Raw genomic sequence first — 27,798 nt, 5'->3', positions numbered from 1 at the left:
AACTAGGTCAGTAAGACAATACAGTAGGAAACTATAGGTCATTAAGACAATACATTAAGAAACTATAGGTCAGTAAGACAATTCAGAAGAAAACTATAGGTCGTTAAGAGAATCCAGTCGGAAATTATAGGTCAGTAAGACAATACAGTAGGATAGTTTAGGTCACTAAGACAATACCACAGGAGACTATAGGTAAGTAAGACAATACAGAAGAAACAATATGTCTGTAAGACAATACAGTAGGAATCTATAGGACAGTAAGACAATACAGTAGGAAACTATAGGTCAATAAGACAATACATAAGAAACTATAGGTCAGTAAGACAATACAGTAGGAAACTATAGGTCAGTAAGACAACACAGTAGAAAACTGTACGTCGGTAAGACAATACAGTAGGATTAGGAAATGATAGGTCAGTAAGACAATACAGTAAGAAACTATAGGTCGTTAAGAGAATCCAGTAGAAAATTATAGGTCAGTAAGCCAATACAGTAGGAAACTTTAGGTCACTAAGACAATACCACAGGAGACTATAGGTTAGTAAGACAACACAGTAGGATTAGGAAATGATAGGTCAGTAAGACGATACAGTAGGATTAGGAAATGATAGATCAGTAAGACAATACAGTAGGAAACTATAGGTCAGTAAGACAATACCACAGGAGACTATAGGTCAGTAAGACAATACAGTAGGAAACTAGGTCAGTAAGACAATACAGTAGGAAACTAGGTCAGTAAGACAATACATTAGGAAACTATGGGTCAGTAAGACAATACAGTAGGAAACTAGGTCAGTAAGACAATACAGTAGGAAACTAGGTCAGTAAGACAATACAGTAGGAAACTATGGGTCAGTAAGACAATACAGTAGGAAACTTTTTAGGTCACTAAGACAATACCACAGGAGACTATAGGTAAGTAAGACAACACAGTAGGATTAGGAAATGATAGGTCAGTAAGACGATACAGTAGGATTAGAAAATGATAGGTCAGTAAGACAATACAGTAAGAAACTATAGGTCGTTAAGAGAATCCAGTAGGAAATTATAGGTCAGTAAGCCAATACAGTAGGAAACTTTAGGTCACTAAGACAATACCACAGGAGACTATTGGTCAGTAAGACAATACAGTAGGAAACTAGGTCAGTAAGACAATACAGTAGGAAACTAGGTCAGTAAGACAATACATTAGGAAACTATGGGTCAGTAAGACAATACAGTAGGAAACTAGGTCAGTAAGACAATACAGTAGGAAACTAGGTCCGTAAGAAAATACAGTAGGAAACTATGGGTCAGTAAGACAATACAGTAGGAAACTTTTTAGGTCACTAAGACAATACCACAGGAGACTATAGGTTAGTAAGACAACACAGTAGGATTAGGAAATGATAGGTAAGTAAGACGATACAGTAGGATTAGGAAATGATAGGTCAGTAAGACAATACAGTAGGAAACTATAGGTCAGTAAGACAATACCACAGGAGACTATAGGTCAGTAAGACAATACAGTAAGAAACTAGGTCAGTAAGACAATACAGTAGGAAACTAGGTCAGTAAGACAATACAGTAGGAAACTAGGTCAGTAAGACAATACAGTAGGAAACTAGGTCAGTAAGACAATACAGTAGGAAACTATAGTACAGTAAGACAATACAGTAAGAAACTATAGGTCAGTAAGACAATACAGTAGGAAACTTTAGGTCACTAAGACAATACCACAGGAGACTATAGGTTAGTAAGACAATACAGAAGAAACAAAGTCTGTACGACAATACAGTAGGGATCTATAGGTCAGTAAAACAATACAGTAAGAAACTGTAGGTCAGTAAGACAATGCAGTAAGAAACTGTAGGTCAGTAAGACAATACATTAAGAAACTATAGGTCAGTATGACAATACAGAAGGAGATTAGGTCAGTAAAACAATACAGAAGGAAACTATAGGTAAGTAAGACAACACAGTAGGAAACTGTAGGTCAGTAAGACAATACAGTAGGATTAGGAAATGATAGGTCAGTAAGACAATACAGTAAGAAACTAGGTCAGTAAGACAATACAGTAGGAAAGTGTAGGTTAGTAAGACAATACAGTAGGAAACTATAGGTCAGTAAGACAATACAGTGGGAAACTATAGGTCAGTAAGACAATACAGTAGGAAACTAGGCCAGTAAGACAATACAGTAGGAAAGTGTAGGTTAGTAAGACAATACAGTAGGAAACTACATCAGTAAGACAATACAGGAATGATACTATAGCTCAGTAATACAATACAGTAGGAAACTATAGGCCACTAAGACAATACAGTAAGAAACTATAGGTCATTAAGACAATACAGTAGGAAACTGTAGGTCAGTAAGACAATACAGTAAGAAACTATAGGTCAGTAAGACAATACAGTAAGAAACTATAGGCCTGTAAGACAATATGGAAGGAAACTATAGGTCAGTAAGACAATACAGTAAGAAACTATAGGCCTGTAAGACAATATGGAAGGAAACTATAGGTCAGTAAGACAATACAGTAAGAAACTATAGGTCATTAAGACAATGCAGTAAAACTGTATGTCAGTAAGACAATACATTAAGAAACTATAGGTCAGTATGACAATACAGATGGAGATTAGGTCAGTAAAACAATACAGAAGGAAACTATAGGTAAGTAAGACAACACAGTAGGAAACTGTAGGTCAGTAAGACAATACAGTAGGATTAGGAAATGATAGGTCAGTAAGACAATACAGTAAGAAACTAGGTCAGTAAGACAATACAGTAGGAAAGTGTAGGTTAGTAAGACAATACAGTAGGGAACTATAGGTCAGTAAGACAATACAGTGGGGAAACTATAGGTCAGTAAGACAATACAGTAGGAAACTAGGTCAGTAAGACAATACAGTAGGAAACTATAGGTCATTAAGACAATACATTAAGAAACTATAGGTCAGTAAGACAATTCAGAAGAAAACTATAGGTAGGTAAGATATTACAGTAAGGAACTATAGGTCGTTAAGAGAATCCAGTCGGAAATTATAGGTCAGTAAGACAATACAGTAGGATAGTTTAGGTCACTAAGACAATACCACAGGAGACTATAGGTAAGTAAGACAATACAGAAGAAACAATATGTCTGTAAGACAATACAGTAGGAATCTATAGGACAGTAAGACAATACAGTAGGAAACTATAGGTCAATAAGACAATACATAAGAAACTATAGGTCAGTAAGACAATACAGTAGGAAACTATAGGTCAGTAAGACAACACAGTAGAAAACTGTACGTCGGTAAGACAATACAGTAGGATTAGGAAATGATATGTCAGTAAGACAATACAGTAAGAAACTATAGGTCGTTAAGAGAATCCAGTAGAAAATTATAGGTCAGTAAGCCAATACAGTAGGAAACTTTAGGTCACTAAGACAATACCACAGGAGACTATAGGTTAGTAAGACAACACAGTAGGATTAGGAAATGATAGGTCAGTAAGACGATACAGTAGGATTAGGAAATGATAGATCAGTAAGACAATACAGTAGGAAACTATAGGTCAGTAAGACAATACCACAGGAGACTATAGGTCAGTAAGACAATACAGTAGGAAACTAGGTCAGTAAGACAATACAGTAGGAAACTAGGTCAGTAAGACAATACATTAGGAAACTATGGGTCAGTAAGACAATACAGTAGGAAACTAGGTCAGTAAGACAATACAGTAGGAAACTATGGGTCAGTAAGACAATACAGTAGGAAACTTTTTAGGTCACTAAGACAATACCACAGGAGACTATAGGTAAGTAAGACAACACAGTAGGATTAGGAAATGATAGGTCAGTAAGACGATACAGTAGGATTAGGAAATGATAGGTCAGTAAGACAATACAGTAAGAAACTATAGGTCGTTAAGAGAATCCAGTAGGAAATTATAGGTCAGTAAGCCAATACAGTAGGAAACTTTAGGTCACTAAGACAATACCACAGGAGACTATAGGTCAGTAAGACAATACAGTAGGAAACTAGGTCAGTAAGACAATACAGTAGGAAACTAGGTCAGTAAGACAATACATTAGGAAACTATAGGTCAGTATGACAATACAGAAGGAGATTAGGTCAGTAAAACAATACAGAAGGAAACTATAGGTAAGTAAGACAACACAGTAGGAAACTGTAGGTCAGTAAGACAATACAGTAGGATTAGGAAATTATAGGTCAGTAAGACAATACAGTAAGAAACTAGGTCAGTAAGACAATACAGTAGGAAAGTGTAGGTTAGTAAGACAATACAGTAGGAAACTATAGGTCAGTAAGACAATATAGTGGGAAACTATAGGTCAGTAAGACAATACAGTAGGAAACTAGGCCAGTAAGACAATACAGTAGGAAAGTGTAGGTTAGTAAGACAATACAGTAGGAAACTACATCAGTAAGACAATACAGGAATGATACTATAGCTCATTAATACAATACAGTAGGAAACTATAGGCCACTAAGACAATACAGTAAGAAACTATAGGTCATTAAGACAATACAGTAGGAAACTGTAGGTCAGTAAGACAATACAGTAAGAAACTATAGGTCAGTAAGACAATACAGTAAGAAACTATAGGCCTGTAAGACAATATGGAAGGAAACTATAGGTCAGTAAGACAATACAGTAAGAAACTATAGGCCTGTAAGACAATATGGAAGGAAACTATAGGTCAGTAAGACAATACAGTAAGAAACTATAGGTCATTAAGACAATGCAGTAAAACTGTATGTCAGTAAGACAATACATTAAGAAACTATAGGTCAGTAAGACAATACATTAAGAAACTATAGGTCAGTAAGACAATTCAGAAGAAAACTATAGGTAGGTAAGATATTACAGTAAGGAACTATAGGTCGTTAAGAGAATCCAGTCGGAAATTATAGGTCAGTAAGACAATACAGTAGGATAGTTTAGGTCACTAAGACAATACCACAGGAGACTATAGGTAAGTAAGACAATACAGAAGAAACAATATGTCTGTAAGACAATACAGTAGGAATCTATAGGACAGTAAGACAATACAGTAGGAAACTATAGGTCAATAAGACAATACATAAGAAACTATAGGTCAGTAAGACAATACAGTAGGAAACTATAGGTCAGTAAGACAACACAGTAGAAAACTGTACGTCGGTAAGACAATACAGTAGGATTAGGAAATGATAGGTCAGTAAGACAATACAGTAAGAAACTATAGGTCGTTAAGAGAATCCAGTAGAAAATTATAGGTCAGTAAGCCAATACAGTAGGAAACTTTAGGTCACTAAGACAATACCACAGGAGACTATAGGTTAGTAAGACAACACAGTAGGATTAGGAAATGATAGGTCAGTAAGACGATACAGTAGGATTAGGAACTGATAGATCAGTAAGACAATACAGTAGGAAACTATAGGTCAGTAAGACAATACCACAGGAGACTATAGGTCAGTAAGACAATACAGTAGGAAACTAGGTCAGTAAGACAATACAGTAGGAAACTAGGTCAGTAAGACAATACATTAGGAAACTATGGGTCAGTAAGACAATACAGTAGGAAACTAGGTCAGTAAGACAATACAGTAGGAAACTATGGGTCAGTAAGATAATACAGTAGGAAACTTTTTAGGTCACTAAGACAATACCACAGGAGACTATAGGTAAGTAAGACAACACAGTAGGATTAGGAAATGATAGGTCAGTAAGACGATACAGTAGGATTAGGAAATGATAGGTCAGTAAGACAATACAGTAAGAAACTATAGGTCGTTAAGAGAATCCAGTAGGAAATTATAGGTCAGTAAGCCAATACAGTAGGAAACTTTAGGTCACTAAGACAATACCACAGGAGACTATAGGTCAGTAAGACAATACAGTAGGAAACTAGGTCAGTAAGACAATACAGTAGGAAACTAGGTCAGTAAGACAATACATTAGGAAACTATGGGTCAGTAAGACAATACAGTAGGAAACTAGGTAAGGAAGACAATACAGTAGGAAACTAGGTCCGTAAGAAAATACAGTAGGAAACTATGGGTCAGTAAGACAATACAGTAGGAAACTTTTTAGGTCACTAAGACAATACCACAGGAGACTATAGGTTAGTAAGACAACACAGTAGGATTAGGAAATGATAGGTAAGTAAGACGATACAGTAGGATTAGGAAATGATAGGTCAGTAAGACAATACAGTAGGAAACTATAGGTCAGTAAGACAATACCACAGGAGACTATAGGTCAGTAAGACAATACAGTAGGAAACTAGGTCAGTAAGACAATACAGTAGGAAACTAGGTCAGTAAGACAATACAGTAGGAAACTAGGTCAGTAAGACAATACAGTAGGAAACTAGGTCAGTAAGACAATACAGTAGGAAACTAGGTCAGTAAGACAATACAGTAGGAAACTATAGTACAGTAAGACAATACAGTAAGAAACTATAGGTCAGTAAGACAATACAGTAGGAAACTTTAGGTCACTAAGACAATACCACAGGAGACTATAGGTTAGTAAGACAATACAGAAGAAACAAAGTCTGTACGACAATACAGTAGGGATCTATAGGTCAGTAAGACAATACAGTAAGAAACTGTAGGTCAGTAAGACAATGCAGTAAGAAACTGTAGGTCAGTAAGACAATACATTAAGAAACTATAGGTCAGTATGACAATACAGAAGGAGATTAGGTCAGTAAAACAATACAGAAGGAAACTATAGGTAAGTAAGACAACACAGTAGGAAACTAGGTCAGTAAGACAATACAGTAGGATTAGGAAATTATAGGTCAGTAAGACAATACAGTAAGAAACTAGGTCAGTAAGACAATACAGTAAGAAACTGTAGGTCAGTAAGACAATGCAGTAAGAAACTGTAGGTCAGTAAGACAATACATTAAGAAACTATAGGTCAGTATGACAATACAGAAGGAGATTAGGTCAGTAAAACAATACAGAAGGAAACTATAGGTAAGTAAGACAACACAGTAGGAAACTGTAGGTCAGTAAGACAATACAGTAGGATTAGGAAATTATAGGTCAGTAAGACAATACAGTAAGAAACTAGGTCAGTAAGACAATACAGTAGGAAAGTGTAGGTTAGTAAGACAATACAGTAGGAAACTATAGGTTAGTAAGACAATACAGTGGGAAACTATAGGTCAGTAAGACAATACAGTAGGAAACTAGGCCAGTAAGACAATACAGTAGGAAAGTGTAGGTTAGTAAGACAATACAGTAGGAAACTACATCAGTAAGACAATACAGGAATGATACTATAGCTCAGTAATACAATACAGTAGGAAACTATAGGCCACTAAGACAATACAGTAAGAAACTATAGGTCATTAAGACAATACAGTAGGAAACTGTAGGTCAGTAAGACAATACAGTAAGAAACTATAGGTCAGTAAGCCAATACAGTAAGAAACTATAGGCCTGTAAGACAATATGGAAGGAAACTATAGGTCAGTAAGACAATACAGTAAGAAACTATAGGCCTGTAAGACAATATGGAAGGAAACTATAGGTCAGTAAGACAATACAGTAAGAAACTATAGGTCATTAAGACAATGCAGTAAAACTGTATGTCAGTAAGACAATACATTAAGAAACTATAGGTCAGTAAGACAATACATTAAGAAACTATAGGTCAGTAAGACAATTCAGAAGAAAACTATAGGTAGGTAAGATATTACAGTAAGGAACTATAGGTCGTTAAGAGAATCCAGTCGGAAATTATAGGTCAGTAAGACAATACAGTAGGATAGTTTAGGTCACTAAGACAATACCACAGGAGACTATAGGTAAGTAAGACAATACAGAAGAAACAATATGTCTGTAAGACAATACAGTAGGAATCTATAGGACAGTAAGACAATACAGTAGGAAACTATAGGTCAATAAGACAATACATAAGAAACTATAGGTCAGTAAGACAATACAGTAGGAAACTATAGGTCAGTAAGACAACACAGTAGAAAACTGTACGTCGGTAAGACAATACAGTAGGATTAGGAAATGATAGGTCAGTAAGACAATACAGTAAGAAACTATAGGTCAGTAAGCCAATACAGTAGGAAACTTTAGGTCACTAAGACAATACCACAGGAGACTATAGGTTAGTAAGACAACACAGTAGGATTAGGAAATGATAGGTCAGTAAGACGATACAGTAGGATTAGGAAATGATAGATCAGTAAGACAATACAGTAGGAAACTATAGGTCAGTAAGACAATACCACAGGAGACTATAGGTCAGTAAGACAATACAGTAGGAAACTAGGTCAGTAAGACAATACAGTAGGAAACTAGGTCAGTAAGACAATACATTAGGAAACTATGGGTCAGTAAGACAATACAGTAGGAAACTAGGTCAGTAAGACAATACAGTAGGAAACTATGGGTCAGTAAGATAATACAGTAGGAAACTTTTTAGGTCACTAAGACAATACCACAGGAGACTATAGGTAAGTAAGACAACACAGTAGGATTAGGAAATGATAGGTCAGTAAGACGATACAGTAGGATTAGGAAATGATAGGTCAGTAAGACAATACAGTAAGAAACTATAGGTCGTTAAGAGAATCCAGTAGGAAATTATAGGTCAGTAAGCCAATACAGTAGGAAACTTTAGGTCACTAAGACAATACCACAGGAGACTATAGGTCAGTAAGACAATACAGTAGGAAACTAGGTCAGTAAGACAATACAGTAGGAAACTAGGTCAGTAAGACAATACATTAGGAAACTATGGGTCAGTAAGACAATACAGTAGGAAACTAGGTCAGTAAGACAATACAGTAGGAAACTAGGTCCGTAAGAAAATACAGTAGGAAACTATGGGTCAGTAAGACAATACAGTAGGAAACTTTTTAGGTCACTAAGACAATACCACAGGAGACTATAGGTTAGTAAGACAACACAGTAGGATTAGGAAATGATAGGTAAGTAAGACGATACAGTAGGATTAGGAAATGATAGGTCAGTAAGACAATACAGTAGGAAACTATAGGTCAGTAAGACAATACCACAGGAGACTATAGGTCAGTAAGACAATACAGTAAGAAACTAGGTCAGTAAGACAATACAGTAGGAAACTAGGTCAGTAAGACAATACAGTAGGAAACTAGGTCAGTAAGACAATACAGTAGGAAACTATAGTACAGTAAGACAATACAGTAAGAAACTATAGGTCAGTAAGACAATACAGTAGGAAACTTTAGGTCACTAAGACAATACCACAGGAGACTATAGGTTAGTAAGACAATACAGAAGAAACAAAGTCTGTACGACAATACAGTAGGGATCTATAGGTCAGTAAGACAATACAGTAAGAAACTGTAGGTCAGTAAGACAATGCAGTAAGAAACTGTAGGTCAGTAAGACAATACATTAAGAAACTATAGGTCAGTATGACAATACAGAAGGAGATTAGGTCAGTAAAACAATACAGAAGGAAACTATAGGTAAGTAAGACAACACAGTAGGAAACTGTAGGTCAGTAAGACAATACAGTAGGATTAGGAAATTATAGGTCAGTAAGACAATACAGTAAGAAACTAGGTCAGTAAGACAATACAGTAGGAAAGTGTAGGTTAGTAAGACAATACAGTAGGAAACTATAGGTCAGTAAGACAATACAGTGGGAAACTATAGGTCAGTAAGACAATACAGTAGGAAACTAGGCCAGTAAGACAATACAGTAGGAAAGTGTAGGTTAGTAAGACAATACAGTAGGAAACTACATCAGTAAGACAATACAGGAATGATACTATAGCTCAGTAATACAATACAGTAGGAAACTATAGGCCACTAAGACAATACAGTAAGAAACTATAGGTCATTAAGACAATACAGTAGGAAACTGTAGGTCAGTAAGACAATACAGTAAGAAACTATAGGTCAGTAAGACAATACAGTAAGAAACTATAGGTCATTAAGACAATACAGTAGGAAACTGTAGGTCAGTAAGACAATACAGTAAGAAACTATAGGTCAGTAAGACAATACAGTAAGAAACTATAGGCCTGTAAGACAATATGGAAGGAAACTATAGGTCAGTAAGACAATGCAGTAAAACTGTATGTCAGTAAGACAATACATTAAGAAACTATAGGTCAGTATGACAATACAGATGGAGATTAGGTCAGTAAAACAATACAGAAGGAAACTATAGGTAAGTAAGACAACACAGTAGGAAACTGTAGGTCAGTAAGACAATACAGTAGGATTAGGAAATTATAGGTCAGTAAGACAATACAGTAAGAAACTAGGTCAGTAAGACAATACAGTAAGAAACTGTAGGTCAGTAAGACAATGCAGTAAGAAACTGTAGGTCAGTAAGACAATACATTAAGAAACTATAGGTCAGTATGACAATACAGAAGGAGATTAGGTCAGTAAAACAATACAGAAGGAAACTATAGGTAAGTAAGACAACACAGTAGGAAACTGTAGGTCAGTAAGACAATACAGTAGGATTAGGAAATGATAGGTCAGTAAGACAATACAGTAAGAAACTAGGTCAGTAAGACAATACAGTAGGAAAGTGTAGGTTAGTAAGACAATACAGTAGGAAACTATAGGTTAGTAAGACAATACAGTGGGAAACTATAGGTCAGTAAGACAATACAGTAGGAAACTAGGCCAGTAAGACAATACAGTAGGAAAGTGTAGGTTAGTAAGACAATACAGTAGGAAACTACATCAGTAAGACAATACAGGAATGATACTATAGCTCAGTAATACAATACAGTAGGAAACTAAAGGCCACTAAGACAATACAGTAAGAAACTATAGGTCATTAAGACAATACAGTAGGAAACTGTAGGTCAGTAAGACAATACAGTAAAAAACTATAGGTCAGTAAGACAATACAGTAAGAAACTATAGGCCTGTAAGACAATATGGAAGGAAACTATAGGTCAGTAAGACAATACAGTAAGAAACTATAGGCCTGTAAGACAATATGGAAGGAAACTATAGGTCAGTAAGACAATACAGTAAGAAACTATAGGTCATTAAGACAATGCAGTAAAACTGTATGTCAGTAAGACAATACATTAAGAAACTATAGGTCAGTAAGACAATACATTAAGAAACTATAGGTCAGTAAGACAATTCAGAAGAAAACTATAGGTAGGTAAGATATTACAGTAAGGAACTATAGGTCGTTAAGAGAATCCAGTCGGAAATTATAGGTCAGTAAGACAATACAGTAGGATAGTTTAGGTCACTAAGACAATACCACAGGAGACTATAGGTAAGTAAGACAATACAGAAGAAACAATATGTCTGTAAGACAATACAGTAGGAATCTATAGGACAGTAAGACAATACAGTAGGAAACTATAGGTCAATAAGACAATACAGTAGGAAACTATAGGTCAGTAAGACAACACAGTAGAAAACCGTACGTCGGTAAGACAATACAGTAGGATTAGGAAATGATAGGTCAGTAAGACAATACAGTAAGAAACTATAGGTAGTTAAGAGAATCCAGTAGAAAATTATAGGTCAGTAAGCCAATACAGTAGGAAACTTTAGGTCACTAAGACAATACCACAGGAGACTATAGGTTAGTAAGACAACACAGTAGGATTAGGAAATGATAGGTCAGTAAGACGATACAGTAGGATTAGGAAATGATAGATCAGTAAGACAATACAGTAGGAAACTATAGGTCAGTAAGACAATACCACAGGAGACTATAGGTCAGTAAGACAATACAGTAGGAAACTAGGTCAGTAAGACAATACAGTAGGAAACTAGGTCAGTAAGACAATACATTAGGAAACTATGGGTCAGTAAGACAATACAGTAGGAAACTAGGTCAGTAAGACAATACAGTAGGAAACTATGGGTCAGTAAGATAATACAGTAGGAAACTTTTTAGGTCACTAAGACAATACCACAGGAGACTATAGGTAAGTAAGACAACACAGTAGGATTAGGAAATGATAGGTCAGTAAGACGATACAGTAGGATTAGGAAATGATAGGTCAGTAAGACAATACAGTAAGAAACTATAGGTCGTTAAGAGAATCCAGTAGGAAATTATAGGTCAGTAAGCCAATACAGTAGGATACTTTAGGTCACTAAGACAATACCACAGGAGACTATAGGTCAGTAAGACAATACAGTAGGAAACTAGGTCAGTAAGACAATACAGTAGGAAACTAGGTCAGTAAGACAATACATTAGGAAACTATGGGTCAGTAAGACAATACAGTAGGAAACTAGGTCAGTAAGACAATACAGTAGGAAACTAGGTCCGTAAGAAAATACAGTAGGAAACTATGGGTCAGTAAGACAATACAGTAGGAAACTTTTTAGGTCACTAAGACAATACCACAGGAGACTATAGGTTAGTAAGACAACACAGTAGGATTAGGAAATGATAGGTCAGTAAGACAATACAGTAGGAAACTATAGGTCAGTAAGACAATACCACAGGAGACTATAGGTCAGTAAGACAATACAGTAAGAAACTAGGTCAGTAAGACAATACAGTAGGAAACTAGGTCAGTAAGACAATACAGTAGGAAACTAGGTCAGTAAGACAATACAGTAGGAAACTAGGTCAGTAAGACAATACAGTAGGAAACTATAGTACAGTAAGACAATACAGTAAGAAACTATAGGTCAGTAAGACAATACAGTAGGAAACTTTAGGTCACTAAGACAATACCACAGGAGACTATAGGTTAGTAAGACAATACAGAAGAAACAAAGTCTGTACGACAATACAGTAGGGATCTATAGGTCAGTAAGACAATACAGTAAGAAAATGTAGGTCAGTAAGACAATGCAGTAAGAAACTGTAGGTCAGTAAGACAATACATTAAGAAACTATAGGTCAGTATGACAATACAGAAGGAGATTAGGTCAGTAAAACAATACAGAAGGAAACTATAGGTAAGTAAGACAACACAGTAGGAAACTGTAGGTCAGTAAGACAATACAGTAGGATTAGGAAATTATAGGTCAGTAAGACAATACAGTAAGAAACTAGGTCAGTAAGACAATACAGTAGGAAAGTGTAGGTTAGTAAGACAATACAGTAGGAAACTATAGGTCAGTAAGACAATACAGTGGGAAACTATAGGTCAGTAAGACAATACAGTAGGAAACTAGGCCAGTAAGACAATACAGTAGGAAAGTGTAGGTTAGTAAGACAATACAGTAGGAAACTATAGGCCACTAAGACAATACAGTAAGAAACTATAGGTCATTAAGACAATACAGTAGGAAACTGTAGGTCAGTAAGACAATACAGTAAGAAACTATAGGTCAGTAAGACAATACAGTAAGAAACTATAGGCCTGTAAGACAATATGGAAGGAAACTATAGGTCAGTAAGACAATACAGTAAGAAACTATAGGTCATTAAGACAATGCAGTAAAACTGTATGTCAGTAAGACAATACATTAAGAAACTATAGGTCAGTATGACAATACAGATGGAGATTAGGTCAGTAAAACAATACAGAAGGAAACTATAGGTAAGTAAGACAACACAGTAGGAAACTGTAGGTCAGTAAGACAATACAGTAGGATTAGGAAATGATAGGTCAGTAAGACAATACAGTAAGAAACTAGGTCAGTAAGACAATACAGTAGGAAAGTGTAGGTTAGTAAGACAATACAGTAGGAAACTATAGGTCAGTAAGACAATACAGTGGGAAACTATAGGTCAGTAAGACAATACAGTAGGAAACTAGGTCAGTAAGACAATACAGTAGGAAACTATAGGTCATTAAGACAATACATTAAGAAACTATAGGTCAGTAAGACAATTCAGAAGAAAACTATAGGTAGGTAAGATATTACAGTAAGGAACTATAGGTCGTTAAGAGAATCCAGTCGGAAATTATAGGTCAGTAAGACAATACAGTAGGATAGTTTAGGTCACTAAGACAATACCACAGGAGACTATATGTAAGTAAGACAATACAGAAGAAACAATATGTCTGTAAGACAATACAGTAGGAATCTATAGGACAGTAAGACAATACAGTAGGAAACTATAGGTCAATAAGACAATACATAAGAAACTATAGGTCAGTAAGACAATACAGTAGGAAACTATAGGTCAGTAAGACAACACAGTAGAAAACTGTACGTCGGTAAGACAATACAGTAGGATTAGGAAATGATAGGTCAGTAAGACAATACAGTAAGAAACTATAGGTCGTTAAGAGAATCCAGTAGAAAATTATAGGTCAGTAAGCCAATACAGTAGGAAACTTTAGGTCACTAAGACAATACCACAGGAGACTATAGGTTAGTAAGACAACACAGTAGGATTAGGAAATGATAGGTCAGTAAGACGATACAGTAGGATTAGGAAATGATAGATCAGTAAGACAATACAGTAGGAAACTATAGGTCAGTAAGACAATACCACAGGAGACTATAGGTCAGTAAGACAATACAGTAGGAAACTAGGTCAGTAAGACAATACAGTAGGAAACTAGGTCAGTAAGACAATACATTAGGAAACTATGGGTCAGTAAGACAATACAGTAGGAAACTAGGTCAGTAAGACAATACAGTAGGAAACTATGGGTCAGTAAGATAATACAGTAGGAAACTTTTTAGGTCACTAAGACAATACCACAGGAGACTATAGGTAAGTAAGACAACACAGTAGGATTAGGAAATGATTGGTCAGTAAGACAATACAGTAAGAAACTATAGGTCGTTAAGAGAATCCAGTAGGAAATTATAGGTCAGTAAGCCAATACAGTAGGAAACTTTAGGTCACTAAGACAATACCACAGGAGACTATAGGTCAGTAAGACAATACAGTAGGAAACTAGGTCAGTAAGATAATACAGTAAGAAACTAGGTCAGTAAGACAATACAGTAGGAAACTAGGTCAGTAAGACAATACAGTAGGAAACTAGGTCAGTAAGACAATACAGTAGGAAACTAGGTCAGTATTGAAAGCAAACAACATAGTCAGCTGCTAACATAATGCCTTACTGTGCAAGAAAATACTATGTGTAATGAACCATACTGAACCTTATATTTAAGGCTGTACACCAAAGTTCTAATCCATATGGTCATTAGACGTTTAATGTGTCTATATGTCTATATCAGAAATAATTTATTTTGAAAGTGTCTCAATCCAGGCAAAGTGTGGAAACTGCACAATCAGACGCTGATAAAATAATTCACTGTGCCGAAATAACACTGTGTATTATGAATGGTATTAAATGGTGTTCACAAGGCTGGATAATAAAGCCCTGATACACATACCAAAAGATATTTAATGTGTATATAAATCTATATCAGAAATGATTCTATAAAAGGCTGGATGTATGTCAGGACACTAGTGACATGTTTCACATTTACAACAACTCTATAGTGATCATAGATCCATTTACAGCAAGTGTTATATATTCACTGAATATATGTAACCCTCCTAAATAAAAGGGCAGCAGACGGCGCCTAATATATGTAGGTACCAGGTGTAAGATTCACTATTACACACACCCTGAAGGCATAACATGATACATTAATGAACTATGTTTAAATTAATATTTTGAGCCTACATTCATATAAGAATATGCTGAGCCCTCAACATTTCTATTATAACATAGAGGAATAAACTACTCTTATGATCTTAGATCATTAACATATATCTGAGTATAAGGAACTTAAGGGAATGAATATGGGCCCTCATTCCGAGTTGTTCGCTCGTTCTTTTTCATCGCATCACAGTGAAAATCCGCTTAGTACGCATGCGCAATGTTCGCACTGCGACTGCGCCAAGTTATTTTGCTATGCAGAAAGTATTTTTACTCACGGCTTTTTCTTCGCACCGGCGATCGTAGTGTGATTGACAGGAAATGGGTGTTACTGGGCGGAAACACGGCGTTTTAGGGGCGTGTGGCTGAAAACGCTACCGTTTCCGGAAAAAACGCAGGAGTGGCCGGAGAAACAGGGGAGTGGTTGGGCGAACGCTGGGTGTGTTTGTGACGTCAAACCAGGAACGACAGGCACTGAACTGATCGCACAGGCAGAGTAAGTGTGGAGCTACTCTAAAACTGCTAAGTAGTTTGTGATCGCAATATTGCGAATACATCGGTCGCAATTTTAAGAAGCTAAGATTCACCCCCAGTAGGCGTAGGCTTAGCGTGTGTAACTCTGCTAAATTCGCCTTGCGACCGATCAACTCGGAATGAGGGCCATGGTGTACAGCAATATCCTGTTATAAGATTTCTGACCACTTATTGTCACAGCTCTCAATGAGCCATAGTGATGCTATGATAAAACCTTGTGACAACTGAAAGATTGGATACTGTCAGAGCTGAACAATTGTTTCTCTTTAGTGGATACATTTGTATCTGAATGTTTCTTATGCTCCTATTTCAGTGGATACAACACTGCTCATGAAGCCTGAGAGAACACACCAGGGACGTGCAGGCAGGGGAGGCAGTGCCTCCCCTGTCATTCTCCCCTGTCATTAACGATTTAATTACAATAATATAAAGAAGATACTTCTGACACATATTCTGTGTCCTAAGTATATGCTTTATATTATTTTAGTCATTTCTACATTTTCAAACTGTTTAATTTGTTTTTAGAGGCATTGAGAGCGGTGCCTCCTGTAGATAATGACAAAGGTCCAGAAGCGGGGGGCGGGGCCAAGGAGAGGGCTGTAAAAGCCCATTAAAAAAAACAGGAACAGCGGCACCAGTGTGAGTGCCTCAGTGACAGGGGCGTGCCTTCTGCCCATATGAAAGCACGCCGCTTCCTCTGAGACAGATATGATTGGGTACTGTCTGATCCTCCTCCTTCCGGCCAGACCCGCATCACCCGCACAGTCACACCGCCGGCGCCGCTCATCACCCCCGCACCCTCCCCCCGCTCGTTGGTGCTGACCTCTCCTCCTGACCAGGCGGCCGCGTAGAGTGCCCTGCGCCGCTAATCACCCGCACACCACCGGCGCCGCTCATTCCCCGCTCACCTGGTGCTGCTCATCCAAACCCCCACCCACTCACCGTCATTGCTACCCTCCCCTGCAACCACCGCTGGTGGCTCTCACCTCATGGCGTGCTGCTTATCCCCCCCCCTCACTGTCAGTGCTGCTCATCTCTTACCCCCCCCCCTCACCGTCGGTGCTGCACATCTCTCCCCCTCTAACTCCCCGCTGGTGCTGCTCATCTCGCCCCATCCCCCTGCTCACCTGGTGCTGCTCATCATGTTTTCCCTCCCCCTCCACTCACCTGATGCTGCTCATCTCCCCCCCACCATCAGTGCAGCTCATCTCTCCCCCCCAAAACCACCGCTGGTGCTTCTCATCTTCCACCACCCCCCCCACCCCTCTGCTCAGTGCTGCTCATCTCTCTCCCCCCCCCACTCACCTAGTGCTGCTCATCCCCCCCACCCCCCGCTCACCATCAGTGCAGCTCATCTCTCCCCCCCAACCACCGCAGGTGCCTCTCGTCTCCCCCCTGCTTGGTGCTAGTGCTGCCCGTCTCCCCCCGCTCACCTGGTGCTGCTCATCTCCCCCCCACCGCCCGCTCACCAACAATGCAGCTCATCTCCCCCCCTCCCCCTGCTCAGTGCCAGTGCTGCTCATCTCTCCCCCCCCCACTCACCATCAGTCCAGCTCATTTCTCCCCCCAAGCACCGCTGGTGCATCTCATCTACCCCCCCCCCCCCCGCTCTCATGGTGCTGATCATCATCTCCCCCCCCCCCCGCTCACCATCAGTGCAGCTCATCTTTCATCTTCCCCCCCCCTCTGCTCAGTGCCAGTGCTGCTCATCATCCCCCCCCCCACTCATCTGGTGCTGCTCATCATCTTCTCCCCCCCACTCACCATCAGTGCTGCTCATCTCCCAACCCCCCCAGCCCCCAAACAAGTAGGAAACTATAGGTCAGTAAGACAATACATTAAGAAACTATAGGTCAGTAAAACAATACAGTAAGAAACTATAGGTCAGTAAAACAATACAGTAAGAAACTATAGGTCAGATAGATAATACAGTAAGAAACTATAGGTCAGTAAGACAATACATTAAGGAACTATAGGTCAGTAAAACAATACAGTAAGAAACTATAGGTCAGTAAAACAATACAGTAAGAAACTATAGGTCAGTAAAACAATACAGTAAGAAACTATAGGTCAGATAGATAATACAGTAAGAAACTATAGGTCAGTAAGACAATACATTAAGAAACTATAGGTCAGTAAAACAATACAGTAAGAAACTATAGGTCAGTAAAACAATACAGTAAGAAACTATAGGTCAGTAAAACAATACAGTAAGAAACTATAGGTCAGATAGATAATACAGTAAGAAACTATAGGTCAGTAAGACAATACATTAAGGAACTATAGGTCAGTAAGACAATACAGAAGGAAACTATAGATCAGTAAGACAATACATTAAGAAACTATAGGTCAGTGTGACAATACATTAAGGAACTATAGGTCAGTAAGACAATACAGAAGGAAACTATAGGTCAGTAAGACAATACAGTAGGAAACTATAGGTTAGTAAGAAACTATAGGTCAGTAAGCTAATACATTAAGGAACTATAGGTCAGTAAGACAATACATTAAGGAACTATATGTCAGTAAGACAATACAGAAGGAAACTATAGGTAGGTATGATATTACAGTAAAACTATAGGTCGTTAAGTGAATCCAGTAGGAAATTATAGGTCAGTAAGACAATACAGTAGGAAACTTTAGGTCACTAAGACAATACCACAGGAGACTATAGGTTAGTTAGACAATACAGAAGAAACAAAGTCTGTAAGACCATACAGTAGGAATCTATAGGTCATTAAGACAAAACTGTAAGAAACTATAGGTCAGTAAGACAATACAATAGGAAACTTTAGGTAATTGAGACAATACAGTAGGAAACTATAGGTCAGTAAGACAATCCAGTAAGAAACTATAGGCCAGTAAGACAATACAGTAAGAAACTATAGGCCAGTAAGACAATACAGTAGGATTAGGAAATGATAGGTCAGTTAGACAATACAGTAAGAAACTATAGGTCAGTAAGACAATACAGTGGGAAACTATAGGTCACTAAGACAATACAGTAGGAAACTAGGTCAGTAAGACAATACAGTAGGAAACTAGGTCAGTAAGACAATACAGTAAGAAACTGTAGGTCAGTAAGACAATACAGTAAGAAACTATAGGTCAGTAAGACAATACAGTAAGAAACTATAGGTCAGTAAGACAATATGGAAGAAGGCTAGTTCAGTAAGACAATACAGTAAGAAACTATAGGTCATTAAGACAATACAGTAGGAAACTAGGTCAGTAAGACAATACATTAAGAAACTATCGGTCAATAAGACAATATAGTAAGAAACTATGTCAGTATGATAATACATTAAGAAACTATAGGTCAATAAGACAATATAGTAAGAAACTATAGGTAATTAAGACAACACAAAAGGAAACTTTAGGTCAGTAATACAATACAGTAGGAAACTGTAGGCACTAAGACAATACAGAAGAAACTATAGGTCATTAAGACAATACAGTAGGAAACTAGGTCAGTAAGACAATACAGTAGGAAACTATAGGTCAGTAAGACAATACTGTAAAAAAACTATAGGTCAGTAAGACAATACTGTCAAAAACTATAGGTCAGTAAGACAATACTATAGGAAACTATAGGTCATAAAATAATACAGTAAGAAACTATTGGTCAATAAGACAATAGAGTAGAAATCTATAGGTCAGTAAGACAATATAGAATGAGACTAGGTCAGGAAGGTTTATGAAAGTTATGTGGGCGGTTCAGGAATTTGATACGCTTGCCTAAAGAGGTGAGTTTTGAGGGAACGTTTGGAGACTAGAGGAGAGTCTTATTGTGCATGGTAGGGCATTCCACAGAGTGGGTGCAGCCCGATGAAAGTCCTGCAGTCGTGAGTGGGAGCGAGTAATGAGTGTGGATGAGAGACGCAGGTCTTGTGAAGAGCGCAGAGGTCGGGTTGGGAGATATTTTGTGATAAGCGAAGTGATGTACGTTGGTGTAGTTTGGTTAATGGCCTTGTGTGTGAGTAAAAGTATTTTATATTGAATGTGGTAGAGTACAGGTAACCAATGGAGGGACTGACAGAGTGGATCTGCAGACGATGAACGTCTAGCGAGGAAGATAAGCCTCGCCGCTGCATTCAGAATGGATTGTAGTGGTGAGAGTCTTGTTTTGGGAAGACCAGTTAGGAGACTATTGCAATAATCAATGCGGGAGATAATGAGAGCGTGGATTAGAGTTTTAGCAGTGTCTTGTGTAAGGTATGGTCGTATTTTGGATATGTTTTTTAGATGCATGTAACATGATCTTGAGACAGATTGAATGTGGGGAACAAAGGACAGATCAGAGTCAAGGATGACACCTAGGCAGCGAGCTTGTGGGGTAGGGTAGATAGTCAAGTTTTCAACAGTGATAGAGATATCAGGTTGGTACCTACTATTGGCCGGTGGAAATATAATTAACTCTGTCTTTGAAATATTAAGTTTGAGGTGGCGAGATGTCATCCAGGATGAGATGGCAGAAAGGCATTCAGTGACACGGTCCAGTACAGATAGGGACAAGTCAGGGGAGGATAGGTAGATTTGAGTATCATCTGCGTACAGATGATACTGAAAACCAAAAGAGCTGATTAGTTTACCAAGAGATGAGGTATAGATAGAGAAAAGCAGAGGACCCAAGACTGAGCCTTGCGGTACTCCAGCTGAAAGAGGTAGCGAAGAGGAGGTAGATTCAGTGAAGCGTCACCTCTAGTAATCCCACATGAGCGTCGGTGTCACCTCTAGTAATCCCGCGTGAGCGTCCATGTCACCTCTAGTAATCCCACGTGAGCGTCCATGTCACCTCTAGTTATCCCACACAAGCGTCTGTGTCACCTCTAGTAATCCCATATGATCAAGCTCCAGTCTAAGCATCCTAGCTTTTTTGTTTTTTAATGATTACAGGTAAAAAAATGTCAGTTATAGAATTATATATTGTAATCTGTAACACCCTGGGTCTTGTCTACTCATTTTATATTTTAATGTATTTTATTTCCAGCAGATGGACACACAAGCAGGAATATCACAGAAGGACATCTAATTTTATCCCCGGATTGTGACATAAAAGATGACAGTAGACAGGATTCTCCAGGAGCTAACCCCATTACCCCAATTAAACATCCAGCTCTATCAGCTGATCCCCCTGATCCTGGGAAATGTTCTCCTGATCACTCTGATATTGGTGCATCTGTTACAGCTCTGAGAGTAGATACAGTGTTTCCGTGTTCTATAGATGCCAAATGTTTTACACAGAACACAAAGCGTATTACCCATCAGCCAGCTAAGGCAGGTGAGAGGCCACTGATATGTTCTGAGTGTGGGAAATGTTTTACACACAAATCATCTCTTGTTACACATCAGAGAAGTCACACAGGTGAAAAGGCATATTCCTGTTCTGAGTGTAGGAAATGTTTTCCCCGGAAATCAGAACTTGTTACACATCAGAGAAGTCACACAGGTGAGAAGCCATATTCCTGTTCTAAATGTGGGAAATGTTTTGCATGGAAATCAGCTCTTGTTACACATCAGAGAAGTCACACAGATGAGAAGCCGTACTTCTGTTCTGAGTGTGGGAAATGTTTTGCATCGAAATCAAATCTTGTTACACATCAGAGGAATCACATAGGTGAGAAGCCATATTCCTGTTCTCAGTGTGGGAATTGTTTTGCATCGAAATCATATCTTGTTACACATCAGAAAAGTCACAGAGGTGAGAAGCCATATTCCTGTTCTGAGTGTGGGAAATGTTTTGCATCGAAATCATATCTTATTACACATCAGAGGAGTCACACAGGTGAGAAGCCATATTCCTGTTTTGAGTGTGGGAAATGTTTTGCATATAAATCAAATCTTGTTACACATCAGAGGAGTCACACTGGTGAGAAGCTATTTTCCTGTTCTGAGTGTGGGAAATGCTTTACATATAAATCATATCTTGTTACACATCAGAAAAGTCACACAGGTGAGAAGCCATATTCCTGTACTGAGTGTGGGAAATGTTTTGCATTGAAATCAGATCTTGTTACACATCAGAGAAGTCACACAGGTGAGAAGCCATATTCCTGTTCTGAGTGTGGGAAATGTTTTGCATGGAAATCAAATCTTGTTACACATCAGAGAAGTCACACAGATGAGAAGCCGTACTTCTGTTCTGAGTGTGGGAAATGTTTTGCATCGAAATCAAATCTTGTTACACATCAGAGGAATCACACAGGTGAGAAGCCATATTCCTGTTCTCAGTGTGGGAAATGTTTTGCATCGAAATCATATCTTGTTACACATCAGAAAAGTCACACAGGTGAGAAGCCATATTCCTGTTCTCAGTGTGGGAAATGTTTTGCATCGAAATCATATCTTGTTACACATCAGAGAAGTCACACAGGTAAGAAGCCGTACTCCTGTTCTGAGTGTGGGAAATGTTTTGCATGGAAATCAGTTCTTGTTAAACATCAGCGATTTCACAAGTGAGAAGCCATTTTCATGCTGAGAGATAAATAAATCTGCTCTTGTTGAACATATTAGACATTACCCAAGCACGGAACCATTTAAATCTTCTGGAGTATAATTATCACTGTCGTGCATGTTCCTCAAGGGTCAATCCTTTCTCCTATGCTTTATAAAATATACATGCTACCATGGGTTATATAATCAGACATCATGGCCTGGTCTACCACTGATATGCAGATGACCTGCTTTTTGCTCCATGTACTGAGAACCTAATACCAATCCTAAATGGTTGTCTAGCTGAGCGCCAGGGGTGGATGATGCCAGCCCAGCATTTCATGGTCCAAGGTACTAGAAGCAGCTTCTGCCTCCTTACTGCCCCGCTTGCTTACTTCTAAAGATGAAGGACTGTTACCAGCAGTACCAAGAATTCTCTGTCATTCATTTAAGGGTTGAACGTTTAGCTTTGCAGCCCTGACCATGGAACTCACTGCCTTGCACAGTCCAAGAGGCCTCCAATCTAGAGACCTTCACAAGCAGACTGATGACTGTTACTCACGCTTTTCATTAATGTACCTCTATTTCTCTGACGTCCTAGTGGATGCTGGGAACTCCGTAAGGACCATGGGGAATAGCGGCTCCGCAGGAGACTGGGCACAAAAGTAAAGCTTTAGGACTACCTGGTGTGCACTGGCTCCTCCCCCCATGACCCTCCTCCAAGCCTCAGTTAGATTTTTCTGCCCGAACGAGAAGGGTGCACACTAGGTGGCTCTCCTGAGCTGCTTAGTGAAAAGTTTAGATTTAGGTTTTTTATTTTCAGTGAGACCTGCTGGCAACAGGCTCACTGCATCGTGGGACTAAGGGGAGAAGAAGCGAACTCACCTGCGTGCAGAGTGGATTGGGCTTCTTAGGCTACTGGACACCATTAGCTCCAGAGGGATCGAACACAGGCCCAGCCATGGAGTCCGGTCCCAGAGCCGCGCCGCCGGCCCCCTTACAGAGCCAGAAGCAAGAAGAGGTCTGGAAAATCGGCGGCAGAAGACATCCTGTCTTCACCAAGGTAGCACACAGCACTGCAGCTGTGCGCCATTGCTCCTCAGCACACTTCGGTCACTGAGGGTACAGGGCGCTAGGGGGGGGGCGCCCTGAGCAGCAATAATAACACATTGGCTGGCGAAAATACATCACATATAGCTCCCAGGGCTATATGGATGAATTTTAACCCCTGCCAGAATCCATAAAAAAGCAGGAGAAAAGTCCGCGAAAAAGGGGCAGAGCCTATCTCCTCAGCACACTGGCGCCATTTTCCCTCACAGCTCCGTTGGAGGGAAGCTCCCCTGGCTCTCCCCTGCAGTCACTACACTACAGAAAGGGTTAAAAAAGAGAGAGGGGCACTAATTAGGCACAGTATTAACAATACAGCAGCTATAAGGGGAAAAACACTTATATAAGGTTATCCCTGTATATATATAGCGCTCTGGTGTGTGCTGGCAAACTCTCCCTCTGTCTCCCCAAAGGGCTAGTGGGGTCCTGTCCTCTATCAGAGCATTCCCTGTGTGTGTGCTGTGTGTCGGTACGTTTGTGTCGACATGTATGAGGAGGAAAATGATGTGGAGGCGGAGCAAATTGCCTGTAATAGTGATGTCTCCCCCTGGGGGGTCGACACCTGAGTGGATGAACTGTTGGAAGAATTACGTGACAGTGTCAGCTCTTTACAAAAGACAGTTGATGACATGAGACAGCCGGCTACTCAGCTTGTGCCTGTCCAGACGTCTCATAGGCCGTCAGGGGCTCTAAAGCGCCCGTTTCCTCGGATGGCATCTACAGACGTCGACACGGATACTGACTCCAGTGTCGACGGTGAAGAGACAAACGTGACTTCCAGTAGGGCCACACGTTACATGATTGAGGCAATGAAAAATGTTTTACACATTTTTGATAATACAAGTACCACTAAAAAGGGTATTATGTTCGGTGAGAAAAAACTACCTGTAGTTTTTCCTGAATCTGAGGAATTAAATGAAGCGTGGGTTTCCCCCGATAAAAAACTGATAATTTCTAAAAAATTATTGGCATTATATCCTTTCCCGCCAGAGGTTAGGGTGCGTTGGGAAACACCCCCTAGGGTGGATAAAGCGCTCACACGCTTGTCAAAACAGGTGGCTCTACCCTCTCCTGAGACGGCCGCCCTTAAGGATCCTGCTGATAGAAAGCAGGAGGGTATCCTCAAATGTATTTACACACATACTGGTGTTATACTGCGACCAGCAATTGCCTCAGCCTGGATGTGCAGTGCTGGGTTGGCGTGGTCGGATTCCCTGACTGAAAATATTGATACCCTAGATAGGGACAGTATATTACTTACTATAGAGCATTTAAAAGATGCATTTCTATATATGCGTGATGCACAGCGGGATATTTGCCGACTGGCATCAAGAGTAAGTGCGCTGTCCATTTCTGCCAGAAGAGGGTTATGGACGCGACAGTGGTCAGGTGATGCGGATTCCAAACGGCATATGGAAGTATTGCCTTATAAAGGGGAGGAGTTATTTGGGGTTGGTCTTTCAGACCTGGTGGCCACGGCAACAGCTGGGAAATCCACGTTTTTACCCCAGGTCGCCTCTCAACATAAGAAGACGCCGTATTATCAGGCGCAGTCCTTTCGTTCCCATAAGGGCAAGCGGGCAAAAGGTTCCTCTTTTCTGCCCTGTGGCAGAGGGAGAGGAAAAAGGCTGCAGCAAACAGCTAGTTCCCAGGAACAGAAGCCCTCTCCCGCTTCTGCCAAGCCCTCAGCATGACGCTGGGGCTTTACAAGCAGAATCAGGCACGGTGGGGGCCCGTCTCAATGAATTTCAGAGCGCAGTGGGCTCACTCGCAAGTAGACCCCTGGATCCTTCAGGTGATATCTCAGGGGTACAAATTAGAATGCGAGACGTCTCCCCCTCGCCGTTTCCTAAAGTCGGCTTTATCGATGTCTCCTTCTGACACGGAGACAGTTTTGGAAGCCATTCACAAGCTGTATTCCCAGCAGGTGATAATCAAGGTATCCCTCCTGCAACAGGGAACGGGGTATTATTCCACACTGTTGTGGTACCGAAGCCGGACGGCTTGGTGAGACCGATTCTAAATCTAAAATCTTTGAACACTTACATACAGAGGTTCAAATTCAAGATTGAGCCACTCAGAGCAGTGATTGCGGACCTGGAAGAAGGGGACTACATGATGTCTCGGGACATCAAGGATGTGTCAGGAATCGACTCACCAAGCTGGCATCCGTCCGCCGCTGCGGACTCCGTCCTGGCTCCCTGCGGTCACCTGTCATCTGTGTCCCTGCCGTGGGACACCACCGCGGGCCTGGGAGCGCTCCTGTGACAGCGGGCGTGTAACGCGCCGCGTTCCCGCTGGGCCGCGGCGTGGGCGCCGTCATGACAGTCTACAAACAGCCAGTATACAGCGGCCAATCCGGTGCTTGGCCGCACCCACTTTCCCTCACTCACCCAATCCCTGTGGACCAAGGGGTACATAAGAGACTGCAGGATCAGTCTGCAGGCATCCTGGACTTTGTGTCTCTCCTGCGACCCATGTGTAAGGATCTGTTCCGTTGCTCCTGTGTTCCTGGCTATCTGGTTAAAGACTTGTACTCCTGGTTATCTGCACAAGCTCCGTGGAACTTCAAGGCCCAGCAATACCTGCAAACAGGCTTCACACTCATCACCACCTTGTGTGCTTCAGCCTGCAGTTGAGACTGACTCCAGGTGTGTCTCATTCCAACACCTGTGATACAGCTTGCTGCTGCCAGTGCTTTTTCACCTGCACTGTGAAGTCAGACTCCTGCCTCTGCTACCAGGTTTGCCATTTAACACCTTGCTGCCTAAAGTTTCCTGTTTTATATCTGCACTGGTTTCCAAACCAGAACCACTTCACAAGCATCCGTTCTTCTGTTTATTACATTCCCGGTTATTATTTCTACAGTCATCTGCCATCCAGTTGCCATAGACTTTTCAGCTATTACGCTGTGTGATTGACATTTTACATCTGTGATTATTATTTCTGCTGCCATTTCTGTTATTATCATCTGCAAATAAATATCATTGCGCTGATGCGCCGAAACATCATCCAGCCTCCTCGTTTCCTCCCTTATACCTCCACTGACCCACTAGCGCCCCCTCTGGGGACACAGACAAGACCTGATCTGACAGTAAGTCCAGGATCGATGGACTCAGATGGTGGACGGAGTGTGGGGTCAGAGGCCTTGCAAAACCTGGTCTCCCGTCTGGATGGTCAAGAGGCTGCGCAGCAGCAGATGTTTCAATTTCTGCAAGGGATGTCCTCCCGGATAGATACACTACAGCAATCCCTGCCTAGTGTACTCACTCCTGTTGTTCCTGTTACTCCAGCACCTGCCAGTGCTGTGAGTTCCTCTATGCCGACTGCATCAGCTCCAGTGTCACGTCTGCACCTGCCCGTGCCGAGCAAGTATGATGGCAGTCCAAAGTTATGTCGCGGGTTTCTCAACCAATGTGAAATCCAGTTTGAGTTGTTGCCACATAATTTCCCCACGCCAAGATCCAAGGTTGCCTACATCATCTCCTTACTTTCTGGATCTGCTCTGAGCTGGGTGTCCCCTCTGTGGGAACGTGCTGACCCTCTGATTAACAACTACACAGACTTCGTGTCAACCTTCAGACGGATCTTTGACGAGCCTGGTCGTGCAACATCAGCTTCCGCTGACCTGATTCAACTCTGCCAAGGTACCCGTAGTATGGGACAATATGTTATTCTGTTCCAGACGTTGGCCGCTGAGGTTCAGTGGAATAGTCAGGCCCTGGTAGCAGCCTTCTGGCATGGACTTTCTGACCGGATCAAGGATGAACTGGCGACCCGCGACCTTCCTGTTCAATTATCTGACCTGATCTCCTTGTGCATTAAGTTGGACTCTCGCATCCGCGAACGCAATAATGAACGCGCTCGGAGTGAGCCACGCAGATCAAGGATAATACCTTCTGTACAGTTCCAGTCTCCCTCTTCTGACGAGCCTATGCAGATAAATAGGTCCCGCCTAACTCCTGCAGAGCGGGCAAGAAGAATACGTGAGAGACTCTGTCTGTACTGTGCGGCTGCGGGCCACCAGATTAACTCCTGCACAGTGCGTTCGGGAAACGCCAGATCCTGACTTGCAAAGGAGGAGTCAAGTTGGGATCTTTTTGTCAAACTCCTTCTAATCCAGACCTTATCCTTCCAGTGACGTTAGAGACTTCAGTTGGGCTCCAGTCCGCATCAGCATTAGTGGACT

The 27,798-nt window shown here is 40.4% G+C and overlaps 1 protein-coding gene across 1 annotated transcript in view; it reads left to right on the top strand.

Annotated features, from left to right (window-relative positions):
• The window catches only part of LOC134983343 (zinc finger protein OZF-like), a 44,910-nt gene extending 21,795 nt beyond the window's left edge, over positions 1-23,115 (top strand). The window contains exon 3 of the mRNA XM_063949051.1: positions 21,064-23,115. Coding sequence (XP_063805121.1) covers positions 21,064-22,529 — 1,466 coding nt within the window. The 3' untranslated portion in view covers positions 22,530-23,115. The remainder of the gene's footprint in view (positions 1-21,063) is intronic.
• Positions 23,116-27,798: the final 4,683 nt, after the last annotated feature.

The sequence above is a fragment of the Pseudophryne corroboree genome (assembly GCF_028390025.1).
Source record: "Pseudophryne corroboree isolate aPseCor3 chromosome 3 unlocalized genomic scaffold, aPseCor3.hap2 SUPER_3_unloc_13, whole genome shotgun sequence".
NCBI classification, from domain to species: Eukaryota; Metazoa; Chordata; class Amphibia; order Anura; family Myobatrachidae; genus Pseudophryne; species Pseudophryne corroboree.
Note: the sequence above shows the minus strand (reverse complement) of the source record. Positions and strands in the feature narration are given on the sequence as shown.